Genomic DNA, 27964 nt, shown 5'->3' on the forward strand with positions numbered 1-27964 from the left:
CTGCACCTCTGGAAAGTCAACAGAACAGAGCTAATGAGCATTCATTAGCATTCTTCCAGCAGCTGTTTAAATAAACAAGTTAGACTTTGTGCAAGGAAGTTTAATCATCGAATCATAGAATCGTTAAGGTTGGAAAAGACCCTTAAGATCATCGAGTCCAGCCACTAGCCTATCACTGCCAAGTCCACCACTAAACCATATCCTCAAGCACCACATCTACCCTTCTTTTAAATACCTCCAGGGATGGAGACTCCACCACCTCCCTGGGCAGCCTGTTCCAGTGTTCGACAACCCTTCCAATGACGAAGTTTTTCCTAATATCCAACCTAAGCTTCCCCTGGCACAGCTTGAGGCCATTTCCTCTCATCTTATCGCTTGTTTACTAGGGAGAAGAGGCCAATCCCCACCTTGCTACAACCTCCTTTCAGGTAGTTGTAGACAGTGATAAGGTCTCCCCTCAGCCTCCTCTTCTCCAGATTAAACAACCCCGGCTCCCTCAGCTGCTCCTCATAAGACTTGTTCTCTAGACCCTTCACCAGCGTCGTTGCCCTTCTCTGGACACGCTCCAGCACCTCGATGTCCTTTGTGTAGTGAGGGGCCCAAAACGGCACACAGTACTCAAGGTGCGGCCTCACCAGTGCCGAGTACAGGGGCACGATCACCTCCCTGCTCCTGCTGGCCACACTATTCCTGATACAAGCCAGGATGCCATTGGCCTTCTTGGCTGCCTCAGCCCACTGCCGGGTCATGTTTAGCCAGCTGTCAACCAACACCCCCAGGTCCTTTTCCTCCAGGCAGCTCTCCAGCCACTCCTCCCCCAGCCTGTAGCGTTGCATGGGGCTGTTGTGACAAAAGTGCAGGACCCAGCACTCGGCCTTGTTGAATCTCATACCCTTGGCTCCGGCCCAACGATCCAGTCTGTCTAGTTTGGTAAAGTCTTAAATAGAAGATTTTTCCTAGATGAATGTGTGTCTGATTGCTTAGTGTTTGCTATATGGTTTTAGGAGAGCTTATATGAGAAGGCAGAAGTATTTCATCTAAGGTTGTATATATTGTTCTTTTTAAAATTGCTTCTGCAGATTCCTATTTAAAAAACCACATGCCTACCACACTACCTCCAGAGTCACTGACATAATAAACAAATTATTTCTTAAACTTTTTTATCTGAGCTATTTGGAGCCCAGAACATGAGACTGTTTTGTAAACAACATTCCTGTAAATATTTCGGTAAACCTTTATCTGCCTGTAGTTTTGGCCGTAGATCCCTCTCTGTTATATAGGACCTATAGATCTTGTTAAACGTAGACATGAGAAGTAGCTAGTGCTTGTTGTTTTGATATAGTATTTAATGTAGTTGGAATATGCTTAATGACTCCTGTGTGCTACTGGAGTATGAATAACCATTTGAGGGGATTGGTAGTTTTAGAGATATATTTTCTTCAGTGTTCTGTCATGTAAAACTTGCTCACATACTGTTTGGAAGCAGCAAAGAAGATAACCTTCAAGAGTTGCTCTTCTTTATCAATATCAATGCCTGGCAGTCATCACAATTAACACTTAAAATTCCAGGGAAAGAGTATTTGGAGGAAATTAAGGTTGCATTGGCTCTACTTCTTCATGGAAGTTAGTCTGAATATGAAAGAGAAGTCTCTTCAAGAAAAGGTGTGGAAAAATAAACTGTTGTCTGGCCGAGTCGTTTCCTAAAAAAGGGTCAGGTGTTGAGTGGAATATTTACATGAGATCACTTCTGTGAGCTTTTATCTAATGAGATATTTTGGCTTCCTTTCATAATGCTTTTATTTTTTGTTGTTTCTTAAATTAAGATGGAAATTTATGACTTAGTGAAAATGAAGGGAGAAGGAAAAAGAGAACATGACAGTGTCAATAACAAGGTATAGGAGAATGGAGTGATGTCTGGTAGTGTCAGGAAGGCATGATAGTTCAGCAGAAATATCAAGCATAAAATAAATGTTTCAGGAGTCTAGTATGAGAAGTTCAGTGCAGGTCAAAAAAGTCTGCAAAGATTGTATCAGGATGTCATTTTGTTCTTAAATGAGAAACTGGAGATTAACAAAGCCCCACTGATGTAAAATTGGCTGGCAGAAGTCAAAAACCATTTGAATCTTATGCTTGGGAGTAATTTTTTAACTGTTCTGCAAGCAGGTAAGCATCTCTCATGAGGCGGTCTTTTCCTTTGACTCTCTCAGTACTTCGGGTTGGTACCATGTTTGAATCTGGTCTTGAAAATTCCTGAGCACGTGGTGTTCTGCCTATAGCAAAACTTATCCCGAGTGGAGGGGGTCTCTTCAGAACTTTGTACATTGTTTTAATCACCACAAAACAATGCGTTTCTGACATTTTCTGTGCAGTGAGGTGCATATCGCTTCACTGAAGTCAGTGAAAGCTACGGATACGCTGCAGTGCTGTGAATCAGGCAGCATGGTGGAAAAGTAGCCTGGGTCACAGGCACACAGTTCTGCACTTAGGCAGGGGATAATCCCAGGACTGAATTGCAGCATTTGGAAAATTAATTAGCCTTTTGCTGATCATTTTTCTCTGTTGCATATTTTTCTCCTTTAAGGGACACTGCCAACTAGATTTCGTTTGAAATTTGTACTGAAAGCTGGTAATTTAATTTTTGTCATTAAGAGTACATTAAACAACGTGTTCCTTTGATTCCATCCTGGGTATTTACATGCACGTGAGCTGAATGAGATTTTCCATGTTTAGGTATTCATAATGGATGCAAGTGAACCTGAGAACAGAGGTTTTCTTTTCCTCTTTTCCTGTTTCTCTGTGTTCACTTTGTAAACATGTCACTCAGTATAAACTAGCTTAGGTTCGCATTTACAGTTCTGCTAAAAAAGGGAGAATGGACATAAGGCGATTCATAAAGCTTGGTATGAACAGCAATGAACAGGAAACAACTGTTGTGATAGGAATGTGGTTTTACAAATATTTTTTGGTCTGATGTGGGTGGACTGGCAAAGTATTTTTAAGTGTCAGTTTGCTATGGATGTTACCTTTTTAATTTCTGGGAAACATATATTTGCCATACTTTTAAAACTGTAGTATATTGCTGTAGACATTAACTGATGTTCTTCCAGGAACTATGAGCACTTTAACAAATGGACTGAAAGGTTTTGTAATAACTTCTTCTAAAATTGCAGTTTTCAGAAAAATGAACTGTTGCGCTTTTTCTTATGTAATACATATATCTAAACTATTACTACTATGTGATCAACTATATGTCAGATAACTAATAAATTCTCAGAAAAGATGCCTGAGATAGGGAAGTGGTATAATCCTATTTTATCCCCTCAATTTTTGAAAAAAAGTAATTAGGTCACGAAAAGGTCACTGACAGAGTTCGGACTTGAGTACAGATTGTGGTACTTTTTCTTCTTACTCTAGTCTTGTGCCTACACATTTTGACATTGTCTCACATGGCATTCACAGATAGTTTTTCTCTAAGGTGAGAACTATGTTAAAGGTGTGAGATACAACAAGTTGAAAATTGCCCATAGTAGCAAGTACAAAGCAAATATTTTATTTTCAGTTTCACATGGATCAGACCTGGGGTCAATACCAGGCAGTGCTTTCAGAAAAGAATAGGATTATGCAGAAAACCACAGGATTATTAGAGAGATGAACTTTCTAGAAGTAAAAGCTGTTTCAGGAAAAGGAAGATTTTCTGAATCCTTCTTCGCTATCTTTCTTTCTACCCAATGACAACTACTTTTCACCAAAGTAATCTTATTTCTAAGAATCCATACATGACCCAGCAATGGCACACAAAGGGAACTAGTTGCTGCATGCCTTTTATGAAATAGATGCATATCATTTACTTTTGAATAATAAGAAATACACCTTTGTTTAGAGATTGAACAGGTCACAAAGATGCTTAAATGTCTAAATGGGGGAAGGAGGGAGTGCTTAAGCTGCTTTTCTATCTCCTTTGTTACCAGTTCCCCTGCCCCATTCAGCCACAGTCCCACATCTTCCATAGTCTTCCTTTTGCTATTGCTGTTCCTGTAGCAGCCCATCTAGTCCCTTAACTCCCATTGCCAGATTCAACTCCAGGTGAGCTTTGACATTCCCAACCTGGTCTCTGCATGCTCAGAGAGTGTCCGCATCTCATGTGCTTCCTTTTTATGTTTGAGTTTTGTAGGGAGCTCCTTGTTCATCCATATAGGCCTTCTGCTACTATTGCTTGACTTTCTGCTCATTAGGATCCTCTTGAGCTTGGAGGAGGTGATCATGGACTCCTCTCCAGGACTATTATCCCATAGGATTCTTCCATGGGAGGATAAAGATCGTGAACAGCCCAAAGCCTGCTCCCTGAAGCTTAGGGTTGTGATCCTGCTATTTGTCCTTCATCCTCAAATGGAGTATTCACAAGAGAGCACCAAAATTGACTGGTAGTCTAGAAAGTGTGGCTTAGAAGAGTATGTTCCACAAACTAGTTCTTTAGGTTATGAAAAGGCAATAGAAGGATAAGCCTTTAGAACTGTGAAAGCTGTGGCTTCAAGGGCAAAAGTGATAAATTGTAACGTTCAGAAGTGGAAAGAAGCAATGGTCCTGTATTGCAGTAAAGTAGTTTTCAGTTTAGCTTTAAAAATATCTGGAGTGGCTTAGTTGGCTAGTTGAGTTAGGCAGGATTACACTGCATTGTTATCTGAAAGCTGTAAGCCTGCATGGAGCAGAGCTTGAAAGAACAGGATAGCATGTGTGTCAGCAAAGGGTCTTCTTGACCTGCAGGATAATGTCACACTGATCACAGATGAGAGTGAAACAAATCAGTTTCCTTTCAAATCCCAGGCAGTGTTTAAAACAGGAGAAGTAACCTATTTGCAAGCTTCATAAGCTTAATAAAGTGTCAGTGAGAGAAGGCAATATTTTTGCACTTTTGCCTTTCAGGTGAAAACATGCTTTCGAAATCTTCCTGTCCTGCTGGAAAGTAATGTAAAACTTTTCGACATTTAGCAGTGTGTCCCTGTACTGGGAAAGCAGAGGAAAAGTTTTCACCTTTTCTGCACCAGTTGCACATGATGGTCACCAGCCTGTGCCAAGAAAGGGCACAGCTTGCTTTTTACACCCATAACAACTGGAACTGTGTTTAAAGTATAAGCTTTCAGCAATTCAGATGGAGAAGAGGCAGCTTTTAGTAGCATCAATCTCATCAGCACTTAGAGAAGTTACTATAGAAACTGTTACAGCAGAAACAATAAAAGGAAATAAAAACGGAAGGGGGAGGGAATGAAGATCTTTGAGAATTAGAAGTAAAAACGGAATAGATGTCAGTAGCTGAAGCTAGTGAAGTAAAAATAAAAAGCCTTTCTTTTAAATAAAATAATCATGGTTACAGGAATTAGAAAACGAAGGGAGGACATTATGCAATTTCTTCGAGCTCGCTATGGGATTATGGGATATTTTTAAGAAGTAGTCCAGTCTTGCTGTCAAAGTCCAAAAGAGTATGGCATACTTGAGGTGGGTAATGACACTCCAAAGCGAGAAGACATTATAAAGCAGTTTTGGGGTGAAGTTATATCACTTCTCCATGGTCACTACATCAGCCAGTTCCCTCAGGACTCAGGGATGCATCTCATCAGGTCCCATAGACTTATGTGTATCCAGGTTCCTCAGGTGATCATGAACCTGATCTTCCCTTACAGTGGGAGGGGCTTTATCCCCCGGTCTCCATCCTGCGGTCCCTTGGCTTGGGGAGGGGTGAGGAGAGAGGTTACCAGTGAAGACTGAGGCAAAAAAGTTGTTGAGTACCTCAGCCTTCTCCTTGTCTATTGATACTAGGCCACCATTCTTGTTCATTGGGGGGGTACACTTTCTTTGACTTTCCTTTTCTGGTTGACGTACCTGTAGAAGCCTTTCTTGTTATTCTTTGCATCCCTTGCCAAATTCAGCTCCAGCCGCGCCTTGGCTCTCCTGACCCCATCTCTACACATTTTTTTCTTTTCAAAAAAAGAAGAGCCAATTCTTACTTCAGATCTAGCCTGGGCTGAGAATACCTGAAAGTTATCCCTGCCCAATTGAAAACAGAAGAGGGGAAAAATAAGGAAAACTAGATTCCTTCAAGCATTCCTTAATGTCACAATGAACATCACTAAAGTTACTGCAAACTGGGCATTTGTCAGCACTTTCAATAACCATTTCCAGCAGCCTTGCGTTGTGGAGGTAATTCGTTAAACCTGTACTAAAGAAAAGGCTCCTCAGCAGTTTTCCTCCTTTCTTATCCCAGGTGAATTCTTCCTAATGACCTTCTAATAACCTTATCTTCTAAACATCTCCATGGGCTCACTTTCCATTCTTGAATATTATAGTTGCTGACAAAGATCAGAAAGATCTCGTGTTATGAGGATCAAGCATTGTACCAATGGAGTTACAGAGCTGGCTCCTTAGTCAGTTATTCTGTTGCCAGACCCACTTCCAGGGAACAAAACAAGAACTGTGAATGTCATATATTCACATAAATTGTCATAATCCCAAATATTGTCATTTTTCCATTATTACAATCACTTTTCAATGTTTATCTTCTGTTGATTGATATTGTACATTCAGTTGATACATAACTGATGCAGTTAAGAAAAAATGTAGTTGTCTTTTTCCTTGTACTTACTTGTATTTTCCTAGCATTTATTTGGAAGTATTTTTTATATAAGTCATCTTATTCATTTACTCTACAAGTGTTGACTTTGCCGATGGGGTGGATATTTCCCATAGCAAGGGCAGGCATAATTATTTCAAAATGAGCTGTGATTACCAACACTCCCAAAGCGCCAGCTAGAATTCCATAAACAGCTTTTCATTTCACATTTGAAATTTTGAAATGTTGATTTCAAAATAGCATCTTCCTGCAAAGAACCTGTTTTTCTCCAGAAGGGCTGTTAGCCCTAATAATATTTAACAAATTCAAATTCCTATGACTATTCTCTGTTAACCTAAAGTCCCACACTAATACCATTGATATGTTATTTGTCATCCTTGCTCTCTCATTCTTGCAGGTCTACATCATCACGCACCAAAGCAGAATATCTGTGGCATTTAGTAATTCTATGTGTTTTGAGCCAAACTCAGCCTTTCATTTTTTGCCAGCAGAATGTAGGCTAAAGGCCTTCAGCACACAAGAGTCAAGGAAAGATTTGGTAGGCAAAATAGCCTGAAATCCTGCCGTGCAGAGATTTCTGCTAGCCATTACATTCCCCAGAATGCCAGTGGCTCAATCTGTTCAGGTTTCTCAGTAGGTACAGTGACGGGTATTTATTCCTGAAAGGCCTTTTGTACTGGAATTTCTGTGTAAAAACTGAAGATAGCTGTTTTCCCTTGAAGTTAGGTGAAGATTTTTCACCCATCATACAGGCTGTCTGGAACAGCTTTCCCACAGGAGAAGTCATGCCAGAAAACCTACTAGAAATTTTCTGTTAAAAATAGAGCTTGATAGATATATAAGGAGCATTATATAATATGGTAACTGTGTTACCACCGAGTTGCATTGTAAATTCACATGGGTCTCGTCCACACTAACACATCATGAAAACAGAAGAGCTCTGAGTTCAAGGAACTTTTCAGTTTGAGGCAGAGAATGGAAATCCACAAGTTGCTTTTCCCAGCAGCGTGACCTCAGTTGCAAGTAAAGGGAGAGAGAATGTGAAATTCACTGAACCAAAAAAAGAACAAGCGAAAAGTTGATGAATATATACTAATAAGAGACAGTTCTGGAGCCTGGAATATGTGTTTCCTGTTTCCATTACTTACTTCATCAGAAGTATTTGAATGCAGAGGCAGTTTCTGGCCAAAGTTGGATGAGAAGTAAGGAGTGAGTCAGGGAATTTCGGGAAGAGAACGGATAGTATCAGGCTAAGAGTGTTCAGTGTTCTCTGGAGATTTGGGTTTGGCACATCTTTCCTGTACCCTTCTTGTTTTTCTGGTGAAATAATTTCAACAAAAACTTTTCACATGTCCAGTAATCATTGACTCTGAAGTACCTACTATGGCAGTCAGTGTTGGAAGGATTGGTGTTTGCCTGTGTAAAGTATTATCTACTATTAAATCTCAGAAGAATTGGGTCCCACAGGCTGGCACTCAACATCAGTAGACAGGTTGACTGTCCTTTCCTTCTTCCTTCATTCCTGGTCTGGGATCCCTAAATAACATCTCAACTCATGAAGGTGCTGTGAAACAATTTTTAAAATATTTTATGTAGCTATCATCATCTCTTATGATGGTTAGAATCATCACATTGAAAAGCTCACACAGAAATGAATACATATTTAATCAGAGCAAGGTCACAGTGTTGTGCAGTAAATAAATGCAGAGGGGCAGAGTCTGTCAGATGGGACAAACCGTAACAGTGTCTCCTTTGGCCAGCTCTGTTCAGCCTGGGTACTGAAATGGAAAGAATACTGTTACCTTGTGTTCAAAGGCTGCTCCATAAAGCAAGTAGCGATTGAATTAAGGTTGTGCAGGCCATGAAATCTTGTAGAAGTAGAAACCTCAGCAGTAAAATATCCAGATCATCCAGTGTTTATGAGTGCAAAACAAATCACAGGTGCAATAAACTGCAGCAGATTCAAGCATCCCGAAGGTTAATAAGGTAACCAGTATAGTATCATCCAAGCATTGAAACTATGTGTAACATTCCATGAGTAAATGCTGGCTTCTGTGAAAACAAATACCTAGATTTATCCAGTGCTGTACAAAGGATTAATAGAACAGGGGAACAGTATATGGAAAATTTTCTAAATACTACCATCTAAGTGCTTTGAAATATTTGTATGGTCAGCATGCATTTCAAGCATGGTTTTGTTTTCCCTTCTTTTCCCTCCAGTACTTAAAGGCGGGGAGGGGAGCACTGTGGTAAACCTGCCTGTTTGCTTCTGAGCATTTTTCCTTCAGAAACCCTATAGCAGCACTGGCATATGCTTTTGCCAAGGTAGCCCTTCCACATTTTATACCCTGTTTAAAAAGGTATAAAATCAGATTATAGAGATACGATTTTTAAGTTAATAAGGCTGTAGAAATCAACTCTGTAGTTGTAAGTGTAGCTTAACAAACTAGGTAACCTGTTCCAGATCTCAGATGGTTGTTCTTTGGGAAAATGAACAATTAAACCTTACTGATTCATTGCAGTTTCTTAGTTAATAATGAATCAGGAGTTTGGCTTTAAGATAGCTGTGTTTTGAGTATATGTGTGTTAAGTCAAGAGAAGCAAATTTGTGTGTTACTCTCGATAGTTTCTTAGGTTTCAAAAAGAGAGCAACTTCAACTATTTATAAACTGTAATTAAGTTTCTTTACGACATGACTCATTCTCAACAAGCAAGTCCTTTTTCTTTTGCTTTCTTATGAACTGTGTGGGAAAATTAGGGTTCAGTCACTGAAGAATTTACTCAATGCTTAATTACCCAAAACAGCCCTCCAAGTTCTGCTCATGTAGAGCTTTCATAAAGAAATAATTTTCCCTGCACTGTGGTTTTCTAAAACTTGACTTTTAAAAAATTATCTGTATTTTAGTATGGTATTGGCTTCGTTCTCCAGTCTGCTGCTTTGAGCTCCCCTTGTATTAACAGTGTGATGCTTAGGAAAGCCAAAGTAAGAAATCATCAAGATTAAATTACTTTGAGCATGGAACTGAATTAGAAAGCTTTACTTTCCTGAATGAGCTAATTGTTTAAACTTTCCAGAGGAAATGTTTCTATTTCTGTGAGAGAAGGGGTAAATGGGACTTCCTCTGACATAATTTTCGTTTTAAATCTGAGTTTGACAGCAAGATTTTTACCTTCATAACCAAATATTACTGCTTAACTGCATGACTTGTATAAGCTTGCTAGTTGAAGTGACTCACGTAGATGAAGTTATTTTTAGGGAGATAATTTGCACTGTTTAGAAGAGAGGAAGAAAGGGAGAGAGAGTCCTACTAAGAGTTAGATCCCTCATTATAGTTTACAGAGCTTGTGAACCCAGCATCCAAGCAAAAGATGACTAAGCAAGGGGTCTATTGGTACTTTCAGGAATTTACAGACATGAGTCATCTGCTTATTTTCTGCAGACATTATCACCAGGGTACTTTGTGAGTCAGCTGTTATTTGGAAATAGTACTTGTATTCAACATGAATAAGTTTTTGTAATTCTTGGGTAACTAGCATGCCAAACCAAAGCAGGCTTTTATAGTTTGCCTAGTTCAGGTGTTGATTTACAGAACTGGTGCGTTGTTTTTAACTGTGATGCATTTTTTCATGGCAAAGTGCAAATGTTGTCTGGGATGTAATTATGATAACGCTTACCTTTGCCACCTTACATATCACATGAGGGCAGATCTGATTTTATATTAATGCACAGGTTGCCTATACAACTTGGTAAAAAGAAAAATTTTCTGTAGCAACTTGTGCAAGTATGAGCAGAATTTGACCTTTTACATTCAAAACGCCTCACTAGTGTTGATTGCCAATGGTATTTACTTATTTTTAGTGTACGATAAAATGCTTCACCCCTAATCCAAGCATTCTGTGCAGTCACAATGTCAATGAACGGGCATCTACTGCTGCGGAAGAGAGTTCTTGCCTTCCCTTCCTACTGCTGAAATAATAGCTGGCTACCTTGAGATATGTATAACACTTTACAACTCAAGGCTATTTCCTGTTTACTGGTCTTTTAGGCGTGGTTCTGTTCCAGAATTAGGGACAGGTTTTTTTACTTGGCCTGGACTCATCTCACACCTTGTATTGAGGAAACACTTCGGTTAGAAAAATGGGAGTTTGGCGATTTTAGGTGAAGGGTAGTGTAGAAATCACAGGCAGGTCAAATTTTTCAAAACTCTACTTGCCATTCAGGGTGATACTGCTGTTGGCCAGATGTGGGATGCACAATTTTAAATCTAATTTGATTATCTGATTTAGCAGTTTATAGTGTAAGTAATTCTTGAAAATTCCCATACAGGTTTTGGTTAATAAAAGAAGAAAATGTTTTCTGTTGATATTTTGGTGATACTGGTGTTGGAAGAATATTTTTATAAACAAAAGGCTTCTTGTAATGAATGGAAGCGTCTCTTGTAGTGATAGCAATGTCTTGATTATCCATTTAAACAGCGTTGCGTTCCTAGTGCTAGATACTTTCTTTTAAGTGCAAACCTTTAGTTTTAGGTAACAGAAAGAAAACTGCTGCTGCATGCCCCCATTATGTAGACAGAGGTTTTCAAAGGAAAGTTAATGAAAGTTAGAAATTCTCAAGTAAAAGGTTAAGTGTAAGGACTGAACTATTACTCGAGTGTTTTGCTGAAGTTCGTTATTCCTTCACCTTTCACACAGTGATAAAATACACAAGCATACAGAGTAGTTCTCCTTTAAGGAGTTGGTACTTAAGAAGGAAGAAGATGCGCTAGAGGAACAGAGTTTAATCACTCAGAGCTGAAGAAGTATATTTATAATGTTAAAACGGAGAGCCTGTCTCCTTGCTTCATACTCTTTTCCATGGTGAAGTCCTTCAGAGGCTGCGGCACACACATACCATTGGGGGCAGGGAGACAGCTTGCTTGCTGATAAATGGCCTCGATACACAAATAGTTTTTCAGAGTTGTTATTTAATAATCATTTTATAAAGAGGAATTTGACAGAGTAATCTTTGAATCTAACCTTTGTTACAGCAGTGATCTGCCCTCAAATTAGCAGAACTCTGCCCATGTCATTACCACTTAAATATCTGCTGGAAGCTGCTGTATGAGCTGAGTCACCAGGACTTGGGGAGTTATCACGTGTAGCTCAGACACTGGGTCATGAACTGAGCAAATACTGTCGTCCACAGTGATTTGTTGTATTTTGAGACTACAGCTGGAATATCACATTCAGTTTTGTGTACTTCATGGCTATAAACAGTTTTACTCCTAGAGCTTGGAGGGTAATTCAGGGAAAAGGGAGCTATGGTTTGGCAGTTGCACATCCAAGTATTCAGACACGATTAGAAAAACTGAAAAATGAAGGGACTAGCAGGACGATAGCATGATGTTTAGAAAAATAAAATCTGTCTTACGCTGATATCTCAGCCTATGAGCAGAGATTTCAAAGACAATGCTCCATGAAATATTTAAAAGTAGAAAATATAATGCATTACCAAGTCTACCAGAGGAGAGATCCTGTTCCGCCTGAACCAAGATGGGTTCAGTCCTGTAATTCTCTTTCTTAAAACTCTGTTTGTAGTGATTTTGCCACCTGCTTGGTTTCTCCTTCAGCTGTTTATTAAATTAGGAGTCTTTCCTTCTCTTTAAAAGGGACTGTGAAGTCACAAAGAGAGAATACTGAGAACCCAGGCTCATATGAATGAATTATAATCTTATTAATTTATTTCACTCATTGCTATACCAATAGGAAAATTATTTAAGATTTACAGGGATTTACTGTTCCATTGCAGTGGTCTTTCATTGTGCAGAATCAAAGAACTGTGATTTGGAGCATAACAAAAAGTACAGTTGTAGGTGCTTTATAAATGAAGTCTACACGTTTAAAAGAAATGCACAACCTTCTCTCAATTTTGGTATTAGGTTAGACATTTAATGGAAATAGTTCAAGTCTGTTGTCATAACTCAGTTTAACTACAGATTTATGAAGCCTCCTGAAATTAAAAGTAGACCAAGAAAATTTTAAGTATAAATCTAGCAATGAAAAAGTTAAGCTAAAACCCAGTTTCTGATCATATTATTAACTGTTGTAGGCTAATTTATTGTTCTGCCAGACCTAGCTGATCATGAGACAGTGATAAGCAAAGGGAACTAAGAGGTTCTGATTTTTATTTTTAGTAGGATATTTTGGGTATTAATGACTTTGCAGTGTGTTTTTGGTTTTGTGGGGGTTTTTTGTCTAACAGATGACGGCAATTTGAGATCTTTTCCAACTCATGTGACTGAATCTTTCTACATCCTTTATCAAATCATTTAACCGCTTTAAGTCTTGGGCAGCTGTAAAATGAGAATGATAATGCTTTTGATGTCCATGGGGGGCACTACAATGAATTGGCTAAAGCAGATAAAGAGAAATTTGTTTCTTGAATGCAAAGCGTAAACAGAATATATTTTGTGAATTTTTGAAAGGGAAAATTTTGCTATAAAGGAAAATACTGGGTTATTTTTTCTATAACAAAATAATCATGGTGTAAATGTTACGATTAGCATAGAAGGTGTAAATGTTACGATTAGCATAGAAATACACTAGCTAAACATTTTTTTAATTATGTAATTTACAAAAATGTTTTGATAAAGCAAACTGTCCCATACAGTAATATGTTGGAATCATTACTTATAAGGAATGCAGAAGTATATTTTAGAAGTAACTACCAATTTCTCCTGTCACCTTTAAATCAATAGAAAGGAATGATATATTCCCAGTTTTAAAAAAAAAAAAACCACAAAAAAACCAATGTTGTATTTCTTCCTTTTTTTTTTTTTTTAATTTCAGTTGACCTACCCCTCTACTTTCCTCGAGACCAACCAACCCTAACATTTCAGTCTGTCTACCACTTCACTAACAGTGGCCAGCTCTACTCCCAGGCCCAGAAGAATTACCCTTACAGCCCCCGCTGGGATGGCAATGAAATGGCCAAGAGAGCAAAGTAAGTCAGATTGCTGTTTCCTACTAAGTATTCCATTTGTTACACGGTTATTTGTTGGTAGAAATTTCATTGATTTAACTGTACATTTCCAGTGTTACAGAAGCTGAACCTGGTTTTGTTCCCATATAGTCCCAGCATTTCCCGTATGAGTATAGACAGATATTTTATTAATTATGCTTATTATATTAGTACCAGGGGCCTGATCAAAAGAAGACACTTTCTGCTAGGCGTTGTACAGGCAGAGAGTGGTGACAATCTCTGTGCCAAAGAGCTTCCAATCTAAGTAGACAAGGTAGCCCCCAGCAGGAGTAATCTGCATGATAGCTGTCAGTCAAGGCATCTCCATGGTTTTGTGTTGGCATTGGGGGAACCCTGAGGGGGAAGCATGTGAGATGGGGAAAGCAAGGAAGAAAAACCTGAAGGATGTGGAATAAGGCTGCAGCAGAAAGACACGAAGAGCAGGAGGAGGTAGGGCAAACCACCAATCCGTTGTAGGAGGCAATCCTATCAGAACTTGAGAATGTTTGCTGAAAGTCTGAACATCTCTTTCTTCATTGCTTTTTCTGTTGGCTAGAAACACAGAATCTCTGAGGCTTTCCTCTGCAGTTTTTCTGCAAGCCCTTGTTTCAGGCCGGGGAGACACCACTTCAGTCCGAGTATCCCCTTTAGTTAAAGATGACATGACAGCCTTCCCAGAGTGGTTCTGTTGCCAGGCCAAGCTGCCGTGGGCAGTGGTGCCCCTTTTGTATACTAGATATTATCCCTGTCCTCTAGTGAAGCAAAACAGATTTTACCTGAATGGAGCAATACAGATAACGGCCTTGGTGCAGTATGTCGATTTTGCAAAGTGTGAGAGATTTAAGTGGGCTGATTTTCAGTTGCTCAGCACATAAAGGCGTCAAACTGCTTAAATAACAAAGGCATATTGGGGTGAATATTTCGAATGACAATCAGAAGATTAAATTAAATTAGCAAAGATGCATAAATAAGAGTCGAATGAAAATAGTTCAAGCTGAGTAAATCAAATGAATGGCATGGTCAGAGACTGATTGTAATTTGGAAGTGATTGAAATAAACAACAATTGACTGAAGCATTTGCAGTTTTTATACGAATTTAAGTTTTATGGAGAACATCAAGTAACATTTGATTTTGGATTCTGATGCACTGCAATAGAAATTTTTTTGCTAGTATTTGGGTTTGCTACCGTACTGTCTAGGAGAGCCATTTCTTCATCAAATACGATTTTTTTTTCCCTGGACTTGTTTCTTTTCTCTAGCAGAAAATTATCAGTATTTTGTTTAAAAAAATAATAAAAAAAGAAACAATAACTGGAAGCATTACTGTGGCTTTTTTAATGACCATACTACAAAATGCATTTCTTTTGCAGCTGGAAGCTTACAAGTACTGATGTGCTGTCTGCTAAGTGCATTCATTTATGAGTGGGTGTACACAAATGGACTCCTCTGCCCTGCACTTGAAATTTAGAAGTATTGTAACAGTTCTTCTAAAAAGCACTAAATGTGTACACTTACTATCACATGTACATTTTGTGAGGTTATTCAGTCTTACGTTTGAGCCTTTGCATTTTAAGTTTTACACTGGATACGTAATATGAGAAAGATGATGAGAAGCGGGGGAAGAAAGTATGCTGCAGTGTCTGAAATAACTGTCATTGAGCTCCAAAGAGACAGAGAAGCTGCTCTAGTTAAAAGCGCTTTGCTTGCAGGAACAACTAGTGATTCCTCAGTAGGTACCATAAATAAATCTGTATCAAGAAAAGTATGATGTTATGATATACATGTTAACATATTTTGAGAAAGATTTTAGCACAATTGAGCACCTTATGTAAACAGTGTTTAAAATATTTGCTCGGGCTTCTTAGAATAGGTTAGCATGTTTCAACACAACTAAGTAATTTTTCATTCTAATTTGTTTTGACCGTAGCCACGTTATGGACCAAGAATATGAGAATATATGTAGATATATTGGAAAACATTCTAATTAAATATATTATTTCAGGCACCACGTCAAAACTTCCCAAATAAAAACAGAAGAGAAGAATACATGATTTAGCCTCTAGAAGCAATGTGATTCTACTCAGCTGAAGTAAACTTAGCCTTGGATAAATCAGAGACAATTTGTTTGTGTTTCTAAATACTGTCTATTAGGTTTTGCTTATATGTAGTCTTTTTCTCCCTTAGCCAAATGGTCTTCCAAGTGCTTGGTGTCCTTCGAGACAAAACAGCTCGGTTTATCTTTCTGGGCCTACTGTTCTAGGGCCATAGGATCTCCCACTTGATGTTCTGGTATCTGACCAAATTCTCCGCCCTTATTCTCAGACACTTGAGGGATCAGTTTTACATCACCTTCCTCACTGTAGCTTAAGACACTATCAAGGATGGATTTTACTTGCTCTTGAACCAACTGGGTGTGTTAGCTGTCCAGTCATTTGTTGAATGAAGCATGTATACTGCATTGCTTTATAGGATGTAGAAGCACCACCAAGTTTGAAATACCGTCCCTCAGAGATTTCCTCATCCTCAATTTTGGCAAGCTCTGCCTGTGTTTTCAGCAACTCAACAGAGCCTGCTGATTCACGGGCAGAGCTGTCGTAAGTTCATGCCAAAGGGACTTTGATTCTGCGCCCAGCCTTCTCCCAGGGGTGTTTTTGGGGTGGTTTTTTTTTTTTCCAAATAGGTGAGTCCATCCAGTTCCTTCAACTCAGGGGCTAAACTTGAAAGTCTTGGTATCCTTGCTTATCTTTGTGGCCCCCAGCAGAGGCAGGCATCCCTTTTGAAGTTAGGACTTAACCCTTTGCTGTAGCCTTGAGACAATGAGTAGTAATTATAAGTAGGAGCAAAATTATTCCCCTAAAATACATACATATAGAAGTAGATTGTATGCATTCACACTTAGACATATATCACCTCAATCTAAAAGGCAAATCCTCAAATCAGAGTATCAGTTTAGCAGGATCTTTTTCATTCACAGAGAAAACCTGCTTATGTTCTTGCTGAAGTAATTGGACCAATTTATGCCTGTCTGATAAAGTCCACAAAATTTAGTTTCTCTTCTTCTGTGTCCTGTTAAGTAGTTTTTTAAAACACCTGGCTCCCTTTGAGGCCACTGACTTAAATTCCTCACTGAGAGATAGCATCTGGTAACTGAAGCTTGCTATTGTCTTAGCCCAGGGATTGCCCTCTGGCTTGATTTAATTCTAAGGGAGGAATCAAGTCCTGATTAAATAATGTGATTCCAAATGCCTCCAGATTGCTTGTTTCTCAACTAAATGCAAAATTTTAACCTGTTCCTCCACCCAGAAACAGGGAAAACAAAAATATTAAAATTTTCTTACAAGCTGCCGAGATGCCATTTCCTCTCAGATCACATCTCAGGCTTTGCCTCTCTTAGATCATTTATTTATGTGTGTGGCCTCCTGTGTAAGCAGCTTCTCAAAAAAATTTGCTCCTAAAATACAACAGCAAGGCCAAGAAAATACAGTAAATGATGGAAAGTTAGCAGCCTTGTTTGTGGTGTACGCGTGAAGTAAAACATCTCTGTGTGGTTTCCATGGGAAAGCTCTCTTGTTTTTTGCTTAAATAGGCATTCAAGTGTACATAAACGGAGTCTTTAAAGAACATACAGACTCTAAGCCTGGGATTTTATGAAGCAATAGTGTAAATAAAGCTTGTTTGTTTATACAAATTAAGTTCAGCTCTTAGATGCGCTCTGGCCCAATTTCTGTCCGACCCAGTGCTGCTCTGTAGACTTAGGTTATACTTCAGGCAGAGCAAGTCAGGACTCAGTTTACTCTTTTGTCCTACATAAATCCACCTACTTGTCATTAAAAATAGGAGGAGGATGGAAAACTGCTATCACAATAAAAAGTTCTGAGGCTTCATATTCTTTTTTCAAGGTGGCTGATAAAACTGGTTTCTGAATAATGTTGCTGTCCCTGGCCATGCACTGGTGTTTGCTGAATGTGGTGTTAATTTTACGTATCCCTCAGGGCTCTGTAAGGGTGAAAGCTTAAAAGGGCTCAAGTGCTCTCAACTGTATATTGGCTGTTGCTCTGCCATAAGGTCAAGTGCAGCTTAAGATTCTATTCAGACACATCTTGTGCGAGCTACATATGTATCACCAACGTGGCTGCAGCTACAGTTCGTGCTCAGCGCAAGCATGCTGTCATTAGAAAGTGTCGGACTGGTGCACTGGGCCGTAGCATTTTCAACTTCATCAATACCTTTTCTTTGAATGTGTTAAAATTAGATGTGCATCATGTGAAGATGCTAGTTGCTATTTGGCTGAAATGGTTGCTTTAAGCTTTAATGGTCCCTGGTAAGGAAAGGAAACATATCTTTTGGTCCAATAAAAAGATATTTGAAAAAAGGGGACAATTTTTGTGTTGCTGTTTAGACAAAACTCAGCTGTAATATGACAAAGACTTGCTGATGTATTCAGTATATTTTGAGTGCTCTAGTGATTTTTTTATATTACCTTTAAATCAGTTTTTCAGCTCATTTTTTTATTATCAAGTCAGAATTCTTTAATATCCTAGGCAGAATGTCTATTACTACATTTTGCATTCTTTTAAAGTAACAAGTTTCTCTGCTTCCTTGAAACTTTTGATTTCTACCTATGCTACCTTGAATCTCACTATAAAGTTTATGTGTAAACACTGCATCTGTTTTATAACCTCCTCTGCATGATAGGTGTAATTAAGGTAATAAATCATTTGTTATTATTTGGTTTGTATTTTAGTATTTTTCCTGCTTATTTGTAAAAGTAGCAAATTGTATTTTCATGTATTACGTGGTTCTTATGCATGTTAGGCATCTTCAGAGAGTAGATTTCCAAAACCAGACTTGTTTGCATTCACACATACTCTCCTCAGAAAGCCTTTTTCTTGGCTGACTCTCTCTGGCTCTACTGCGTGTTACCTTAAACTTAAAAAGAAATCTAGAAAAATGAGACTAGGGAACAGAAGCACAAAACGTAGGGACATCACCCTTCCCTATATGTTTGTGTCTTTATCTCTGAACATTTGCAAGGCTCAGATGATTATTTTCGGAGAAGAGCAGCAGGGTAGTACAAACTAAGGGATGAGGTGCTGAGCTGGGTTGCTTGTTTAACTCTTTGTTTTTTGGTACTCTCACACTGGAAACTGAACAAAAGTGATTTCCTTGCCTGAAACCAAGAAAGGCTGACATTTTATTGCTGCTGGTGGGCTCTTTTTCAGGACACAAAAGGGCCAATATGCTGTGACAGCCATAGCGAGAAGACGTGTGGTGACCCAGCTGTGTGAAGCTTAGAAAGAAGTTAATTTGTTTTTATAGACCATTAAATCAAAACTCTGATTTTCTGTGGGGGTGACAGCTTATCAGAATTACATGTGAAAAGTAGAAAGGCAAGTAGAAAAGACTGTGTTTTGTTAAAGTACTTAATGATTTCATTTGTCCTTTTAGTATGTTCTGCAGTTGATTTACAGCAAACCTTAGTAACAAAATTATTTTGATTATAAGATAGAATAGGATACTGCTTTTATTTAGAATTTACCCAGGATAGTGTGTTGGTTGTTTTTTTTTTTCACATTGTTCCTCTGCATACACTATAGAGTACAGTGCTTACACATGATAGTCACACTTCTTGAGTCTTATTTTTAATGTACTTTTCTTTAAATGTCTCCTTGGATAATTAAGTCTGACTCTTAAGTTATGGTATGTTAGTTTCTGACAGGTGCCTGCCAGGGATCTTCAGTGCTGTCATGCATTATGTGGATTTCAGCCAAGACAGAAAGGCCTGGGTATTTGTTTCTGGTCACTTCTCATTAAAGCTTTGACTGTGGGAAAAGAAAAACAACTATTGAAAGATGAGGTGTATAGGTGTTATAGGAAGTGCATAGAAATAAAATCTGTTAGGCAACTAGGTTTTTTGTGTTTTTATATAGACGTTATGTGTACGTGTGAATTGTACATATGTGCATTTTGATATATAGTAAATATTCTTTCTACAAAAAAGGATTCTCCCATATATTGACAAGAGAAATGCACAGAAGAGATTGGAGGATTTGGCTTGCTAGAAGTGGAATATAATAGCACTTTGCTGGAAGAAAACTGCTTTGTAGGAATTAAAGGCTAGAATTTAAGGTAGGTGATTCTTAGATAACCAGGGTTAGGTGTTGTTCTAGAAATACTGCGATAAACTGTCTGATTTGGCTTCATCGGAGAACTCCATTATGTATTTATCAAAGCTGCTAGATCTATATTAGAGCATGGGATTATAGTTAGGACCTGATAAAAAAAAAAAAGTCCTCCCTTGCTTAAGAGAAAAGGGTAGAGAGATATATGTGGGTTTGGAAGGAGCTGAGGTTTAATAGCCCAGGTAAATACTGTCACTTGATCAATTACAAAATAAATAGCTAAGTAAAAACAGTAGGTAATCTCCAGGGTGTTGTCTTTTGGGTAATATTTGTAATTGCTCTGTTAAACACAAAGAATGGTCATACTAGGTCAAACTCAACATTCATTTAGCCCAGTATTGTGTCTCTATCAATATGCCTGTGGAAGAGCATGGCAGAGCATGTAATCGTATTTTCCTGGCATGTTCTACCATCTGCAAGGATTTCTGTATCCAGAATTGGTACGTTTCTGTTCAACGGCCCTACCTAGCTTTCCTTATGTTTGATTGCCTTTTGAACCCACATCATAACATCACAAAATTCTGCGGCAAGGGATTGCACAGATAACACGTGGTATGAAGAGCAGGCTTTGTCAGCTTTTTGCTTTCCTACCTTCTGCTAGCTCCAGTTGTTACCCCCTATCTCTTGCCTGAAGAGGCAGCAAATAATTAATCCACTGATCCCCTCCATAACCTTTATGATTTTATGAACCTCTTCATGTCTCTTCTGTCACCTCTTCTCCTGCTCTGCTTGCTCCTTTCTTCCACAGAACCTTTCCGTGTTTCTGACCGCCTTTGTCCCGCTGCTTTATCCCTTTACTATTTCTGTCATGTTCTTTCTGAGACAGGGAACTGCATGTTACTCATGATACATTCACCATGCATTTATATGGTGACATAGTGATATTGTCTGGTTTAGTATTTGTTCTGGTTCTAACAATGTCTGATTTGGTTTTCTGCGTACAACTGGCAGTTACGCTGACATTTTAGCACCAAGACCTCCTTACTATGTTTTCAGAGCTTGTGGTTTTTGTGTATATAAAATTAAGCCTTCTTCCTCACATATCTCTCTTTCATGTTTGTCAATATTGACTTTTCACCTGGTACTTTATCTCCCAGTCTCCCAGTGCTGTATGAACCATCTGCAGTTGCTCATAATTGTGCCTCATTTTTCCTTTCCTGACTAAATTGTTAGCGTTAGCAAACTTTGCCATCTTCTATGGCTCACTTTCACAGATCATGTAGGAATATGTTGAACAGCACAGGTAAAAACACCCATTTCTGTGCAGTTCTCGGGTGACTTCACCCTAACAGGAGTCATTATTCATTCTTATCTTTTTTTTTTTCTTATCTTGACGTGCTATTTATCCACTCGTGGGTCTTTTCTCCTGCTGTGGTAACTCAGTTTCTTAAAAGCCTTTGAAGAAACCTTGCCAAATGCCTGTAGGAAAGTCGAGCAGTGTGTATCACTTAAATCTTTCTTGTCCACATGGATTTGGTACCATAAGAAAATAAGAGATTTATGAAGCATACGTTTGTCTCCTACCCAATATATTGTCTTTACTCAAGTCCACTAATTCCCAGCTTTTTATAAATTTATTATTTCTTATAATCATCTCAACCAATTTGTAAGGTCGGACGTGAGAATTACTGGTCCACAGTTCCTTCTATCCTCCCAGACCTTTTTTTAATTGACATCATGCTTCTCTCGTACCAAGCTGTTTAAAACAGGAGGTTACAAGCTATTTAAGAGTTTAACTTTTTCACACTTGAGTTTCTCTAGAACTCGGGTGTGAATATCATCTGGGCCTGGTGATTTTCTTGTGTGTGTTTTGTTGATTTGTTCGTGACCTTTTTGGCTGACATTTTTGCAGGAGTCAGATCTTTTGGTATATCCCTTGTAAAGCAGGGTTCTGGTGTGGCAGCCTCTTGAAGTACCTCCACAGTGGACTTCAATCCAAAAATCGTTTCCTTTATGCTACGTGACTTGATTTCTTCTGAGGGTTCTTTTTACTTTTTGACCAGCATTTGTACTGTCAAGTTTTTATTTGGAGGGCCACAGTTAATTTCTTCCTCAAATTCACTTTTGATCTGCATTACATATCTGCTTTTACATATAAGTTTTAGGAGTTTATTCCTGTCTGTTTTCCCCATTTGGAGAGGTCTCTGACAATTTGAGAATTTACTCTTGCTTCGAGTAGCAAACCTATATCTTTTAAATAGCAAAGAGAAATAACTTCTTTAATATGTTTCTTATAATCACGGATGTATGGCATCTCATCCCTTTCCTTCTGACTGGTTCGTCCTAATGAATATCCAAGGAGGTTTCTTTTATGTTTTGGTATGTTGCCTTTGGCCCTGGTTGATAAGTGATCTGGCAAAGCAAAGCGGATAGCATGATGAAATCAGTACTTTCACCTGCAAGCAAACTTTGTTTTCAAGGATGCTGGTTGTCAGACTCATTATGGATGCATCTGTGGTGTAACCCTTCATTTCTGCCTCCGAAGCACAATTAAGGGATTCAATAATCTCTCAGAGATCGTTCAAATTCTAATATTATTTCTGTGATCTCCTCTCTTCTTGAATCCCTACACTTGTCTTTCCTTACAAGCCTCACCTGAATGTGATTTTGCCCAGTCTTTTCTGCTTTCTCCTACTTCTTATATTGTCCCTACTTCCCCTCCCCCTCCCCCGCCCCCTTATTTCATTACATTCTTCACCCTGCCTTTTATACTTAGAAGAGGTTCCTAGTTGCATCTTGTCTGGCATTGTCTCTCTCCTTCAGATCTACTAAATAATTTGCTAAATAATTGCTCTCCAGCAACAGAGTTCAGTGTGCACTTATGTAGCCTAGATAGGAGGAAATAGTAAGTGTCTTGAATAAACAGTATCTCTTTAAGAAGTTAACCTTTACCTGGAGTGGAAAAATATGGCTATGGCACTTCATCAAATAGGAAAAATAGAGCAGGCTTGTCACCCCTGGAAATTTCCTGCATATTAGCACTGTATTTAAAAAGACTGTATGAAGATTGAATTTTTCCGTGATGGCCTTGGAATATCATTCTCATAATCCACTGGCAAGGAAGTGGAGGGACGGTGCTGTGACAGAGATATTCCAGTGCCCCTTTCACAGACACCCGCTACCCCGGCACTGAGTAATCCCCGAGGGGAAAATGGAAGTTAAGAAAGCAGAAGCAAAATTTGCTATGATCTAACACCACAAGCCTTCATCTGACTGAAGCAAGTCTATTTATGTACATTGTGGAGAAGGTGAAGGAAGTGAAGTGTTTATCTCTTGAACTGGCAGGCAGAAGGCATTGATAAAACAGTTTCAAAACGAGAGGATCGTTTTGCTATGTATGCTTTGGGACACTTAGAGCCACTGTGTCTGTGCAATACACCTTTGTAAATTCCCAAATATCTATATAAGAAACCTGTGAGAGAATAAATCCCAGAATCCTGATTTCTAGATGATTCAAAAAAGTTGCTTGCGTAGTTACTGGCCTTGATCTATATGCACTGATTATGTCCGGTAGCTGTAATTTCTATCTGTAATTGTCAGTAAAGGTCCATGCTTTTGGGATCACTTATATTCTTGGAACCAAAGTTATCATCTTTTGCAAAGTGTTGACCCTACTTATGCTGTTTCTTTAAAATAAACATTAATTGCCAGCCTACATAATGATCTACAGTCCTGGCTCCACAGCAGTTCCCTAGAACTCCCTTCCTTTGCATTTTGCCTTTAGTCAGGTTGTTATATTTATGGTTGTTTCGTGATTTGAACAGATTGTCAAGATTCATTTTGCTTTATGGTAAGTTGGGCAGCAAAGTCATCTTAATTTTTACAGCAGAGCTATGTTGAATTCTTGACTTTATTTATAAAATCAATTTATATCATAGGTTTTTGGAACAGATGCACAAATGTATAACCAAATGAAAATTTAATTTTTATTTCTGTTTCCATCATATGGAGTGAAGCCACCTGTTATTTCTGCACTCACCAAACCATTGAAAAACATTTCTAAATATAACCATTTCTTGTACCTTTCACTGTAACTTGAATCAGAAATGGTAATAACTCCAGTAAGAACTTCTGGAGGAAAAAGGCATTGTTAGTAAAATACAGAAAATAGCTTTTGGACATGAGTGAATTTTAGTGTTTAAACCTCAGATATGTACTTAGCTTCACTAGTTCTACTACTTCAGTTTCCTGTTATGGTTTTGGTAGCACATGTTTTGGTTTGTTTGTAATTTTGGAGATGATTTTCTGACGTGTCATATTGTGACTGAGCTGAGGGCAACAGTATTTCTTAAAAACTTGCACTTTGATGGCTGACCATTGCAGATCTTCAGCTCTCTTGATTCATGAATACCATCCTGTCCATCAGCCTGGCTGCACAGCCAGTGCCTTGTGTAGGCTGGCAGGAAGAAGTGGTATAGGAAGTTTACTAAACTCCTTGTAGGTAGATCACAAAGGGAGGTAGAGAAGTAGAAATATTAGAAAATAGATTATGTGATTAATTTGTTTGATACCCAGGGAAAAAAAATTGCTAGCAGCATAATGGCATTGTGCACTGATTCCTTTGTACCTTTGTGTGTTTAGCCAGTTACAGTAGCAGTAATTTAAGAACTTTTGTCTTGCTGTTGTATAAACACTTCAGATGTTTGCTTGTCATCACCAGTTTTGGAGATGTATAAAATGGAGAACTGTGTAGACATTGTGTTTCACATAAAAGCAAAATATTTGCTATAGATAAAGCTGCCTAGTAAGGAAATTACAAACCACATCCCAGAGAGCATACCATCAAGAAGCTTAGTTTAGAAACATGAATATGTGCCAAGTATCGTTATGTATATTTGAAGCAATAAAGAAATCCTGGAAGGTACGTTTATCATTCTGCCTCTGTGATTGGATAAGTTTTAGTGATGTTCAGATTCGAAGGGTGGTTTAGAAATGCTGCTGCCTCCCGAATGCCTAGCGTATGCCATAATAGTCCTGATTTTCATTAGCTCCTGAGCCTTTGCCACTTGGCACCCGGCCATGTTGCGGGCCTGCCTGCTCCAGCCTGATTCCAGCTACGCAACCAGAAGTTAGAGTGCTGAGAACTATATGTGGCTTCAGTCGTTGTAATATCTTGGACCTGGAGAGAATGATAATTTATTTTAGCTATCATTTTCTCCTAATAGAGGTGTCGTAAAATGTCTAGTGTAGAATTAATCTCCTGTTACCCCATAGTTATCCCAAAGCAGGAGACTGGGTTATTCTGCTCTGCCGTGAGTGTTCACATATCTTTAGCCCAGTGAAGGATGCTGTGGAAATGCTTGTGAAGAGACAAACAACATTTCACCCAACAGAAATATATTTTTAATGGGTTATATATATCGTAAAAAGAGTAAAGAGGTTTCAATGTCTCATGTCTGAGTTTACAAGGCAAAAACTATGCCTTGAACGTTGGCATGAGGCCTACTAAAAGAACGGGCTTTCAGTAGGTTTCCACACTTTTGCATTCAGCCCTTGTTAAATGCAAGGCACAGAGATGCAGGAGGGTATAACCACCTGTTAAGGACCTAATGAGTACTCATACAAAGTATGACCTAAATACATACCCACTGTTGGAATTAATGTAAGAATTTATTAATTTAATTTCCTTTTGTTAATTAGAACTAATTGTGTTGAATCAGATAGCTCCTGACAAATGGAATTTAAAAATAAAACAATTATATCAAAAAAAGAAAGGTTGGCATCTTTGATTTTGTTCTATTATAAACAAACAGCAAATCCTAGAGAGTTTGGAGAGTTACAGTAAATATCTCCTACACAGGAAATGAATTATTAGGGGTTCCATGAAACAAACCAGCTGGCTGTGCCTGTGTAGTCGCGGGGAGGACAAATACTCTTGTCTGGCACCCAAAAGGGATTGTTGTAGGTGTTTAATATTTTCAAAACAAGTTTTCATTGTGTCAAAACAAGTTGCAACAGGAACATAAAAATACAAAGACATGCTACATAGGTATGTATGCTCCGTGCAAAAATACTTTGTACTTCAAAAAGTGAATAATCAGGTGAAGTTGATAAAGCTTGAAGAAACTCTTTTATAATTCTAATGTGGCTATGCTGTTGAAATAGGTTATATAACAAGATTTTATTGCAAAGTGTCATCGTAATAATACTAGTCTGGGAGGAACAGGTCAAAGCCTTAAGAAACCTCAGGCTCTCCTTTACTCTGACCTATGCCCTTCTTAGTTCCTGTTTTCACTTAATATCATTGGAAGAAGGGAGAGCATTGCTGTTCTAGCTAATTTATGAACATCAGTCATCTCTGGACTGGACTTTTTTTTGTCAGGATTCTGTGGATTTGAAGACACTTGTAGATGTCTTGCAGCAGTTCCTTTAGGGTATTGAAGGAAAGAAGTATGGGGTGCAAAATGATGCAAATTGTAGAGTTGCAGATCCTCTAAAAAAAATGGACAGCAGCTGAGGCAAATGCCTGGGATTCTCAGCTGTATCTAATACAGCTGAAAGCAGTGCAACTCAGTCCTCACCTCAGTCCTCGGGTAAGTAAGTGTTTGCAGGATATTCCAACATAAACTGATGTTAAACTTACTGGACAATTCAGACAACAGCTGACTGCTGAGAAGGGTGTTCTAGCTACAGACCCTACTCCAGAAGACTTGGAAGGGTTAAATAGAACTATTCAGAGATCCCCATGACTATAAGTGTGCCTGGCCCAGTCAGATAAATTAGCTTGAAAAGGTTGAGGAAAAGAACCCCACAATTTTCCTGTATGGCTTGTCTAGGCTAGGAGAAGGAGGATGTATTTATATATATATATAATACAAATATGCTAGCTACTATGATTTTGAATACACTGAGTTTGTTCTATAATTAGAACCTAATATTTTCAGAATTAAACCATAGTCGCAGTAGATACTAAAATATTTTACAAGAATTAATTAGAATATTTAAATAATGGGTAGTATTTAAGAATAAAGTTTGCTTTCAAGCCAATATAGGAAAAATCCAAGTACAATAACCTAGGTCTGTCTTCTAAGGAGAAGGAATGCAATACATTTGATACAGTGAGAAAAAGTAATGTCAGTCCATTTCTTTGTGAAAAGATCAGGATTTGGGCTCAAGGGCTTTCATTTCCCAGTAAAGAATGTGCAAGGGCAGAGTACACTGTGTTGGTAGTAGACATGTTGCTATACAGCTACGTCTGTATTTGGTGTGGACCATCAGGATTACTTCATCCCCTTCTTTTTCCTTAAATCATCTCTTGATTGAAAAGGCACTTGGAACTCCCACACCTTGAGCTGAAACACATAAAATAGGTGAGTGCAAATAGGGCTAGCATGGATGAATTTGAGATCAGTGTGCTGACAAGCTTGGCACTCTTCAACCAAGGAGTTTAAGGGGAATCTAGTTTGTGAATGTCTTAGGAAGATGATTCATCACCCCATGATGAATGTCCTTGTCCCAGACACAAAAAAGCAGAAATCTCTTTGGTATGGCATTTTATATGCTTTTTTCCTTGCAGAGTTCGAATCTCTGTGTTCTGCTCCAAATTTCCCACATGAAGATTTTAAGAGAAATAGAAACACTTGGACAACTCTTCTAACTTTATTACACACCGAGCAGTAACTACAGCACCACTGAATAGTTGGCTATAGCACCAGTGAAGCAAAAGCAATAGCAGAAAACAAGCCTGTTAGAGTTTTAGAATGCTTTCACCATAACTGTATGAGAAGTGTTTGATGGGAGACGCAGCTACATAATTTAAAATCTTTGCAGTTTTTCAGCATAGGAACCTGCAGGCAAAGATGTTATCAAATGGTCAATGCAGATTTTCTACCATCTACATTTTAAAAGCGCAGCACTAAGTTAAACTGGAGAAAACATTACAATTAGAATGAAATTTCACAGAACCATGCGATTTCTGAGTCAAGTATGTTTTAACCACTGCAAACCCACACCCTAGGATTTAGACATGTATGAGCTTCTGGAGACCTTGTACCACAGTCAATTTTTTTATAGCACTAGAAAACATGTAAACAATGAGTGCTCCAATTCTACCTTCTTTTAGATACTTACCATTTCCAATAGCAAGACTTTATTTCCACTGGATAATAAGGGGAAGGAAAGATAAGTGCTTTACTCTCAGCAGATGTCCTTGAGCGT

General features: G+C 38.5%; 1 protein-coding gene across 4 annotated transcripts in view; it reads left to right on the plus strand.

Annotated features, from left to right (window-relative positions):
• BABAM2 (BRISC and BRCA1 A complex member 2) overlaps nucleotides 1-27964 on the plus strand; it is a 176344-nt gene that overhangs the window by 140474 nt on the left and 7906 nt on the right. For all 4 annotated transcript variants that reach the window (XM_064446039.1, XM_064446042.1, XM_064446041.1 and 1 more), the window contains exon 11: nucleotides 13454-13607. In XM_064446039.1, coding sequence (XP_064302109.1) covers nucleotides 13454-13607 — 154 coding nt within the window. The remainder of the gene's footprint in view (nucleotides 1-13453; nucleotides 13608-27964) is intronic.

This window comes from Phalacrocorax carbo, chromosome 3 (assembly GCF_963921805.1).
Source record: "Phalacrocorax carbo chromosome 3, bPhaCar2.1, whole genome shotgun sequence".
In the NCBI taxonomy this organism is placed as follows: Eukaryota; Metazoa; Chordata; class Aves; order Suliformes; family Phalacrocoracidae; genus Phalacrocorax; species Phalacrocorax carbo.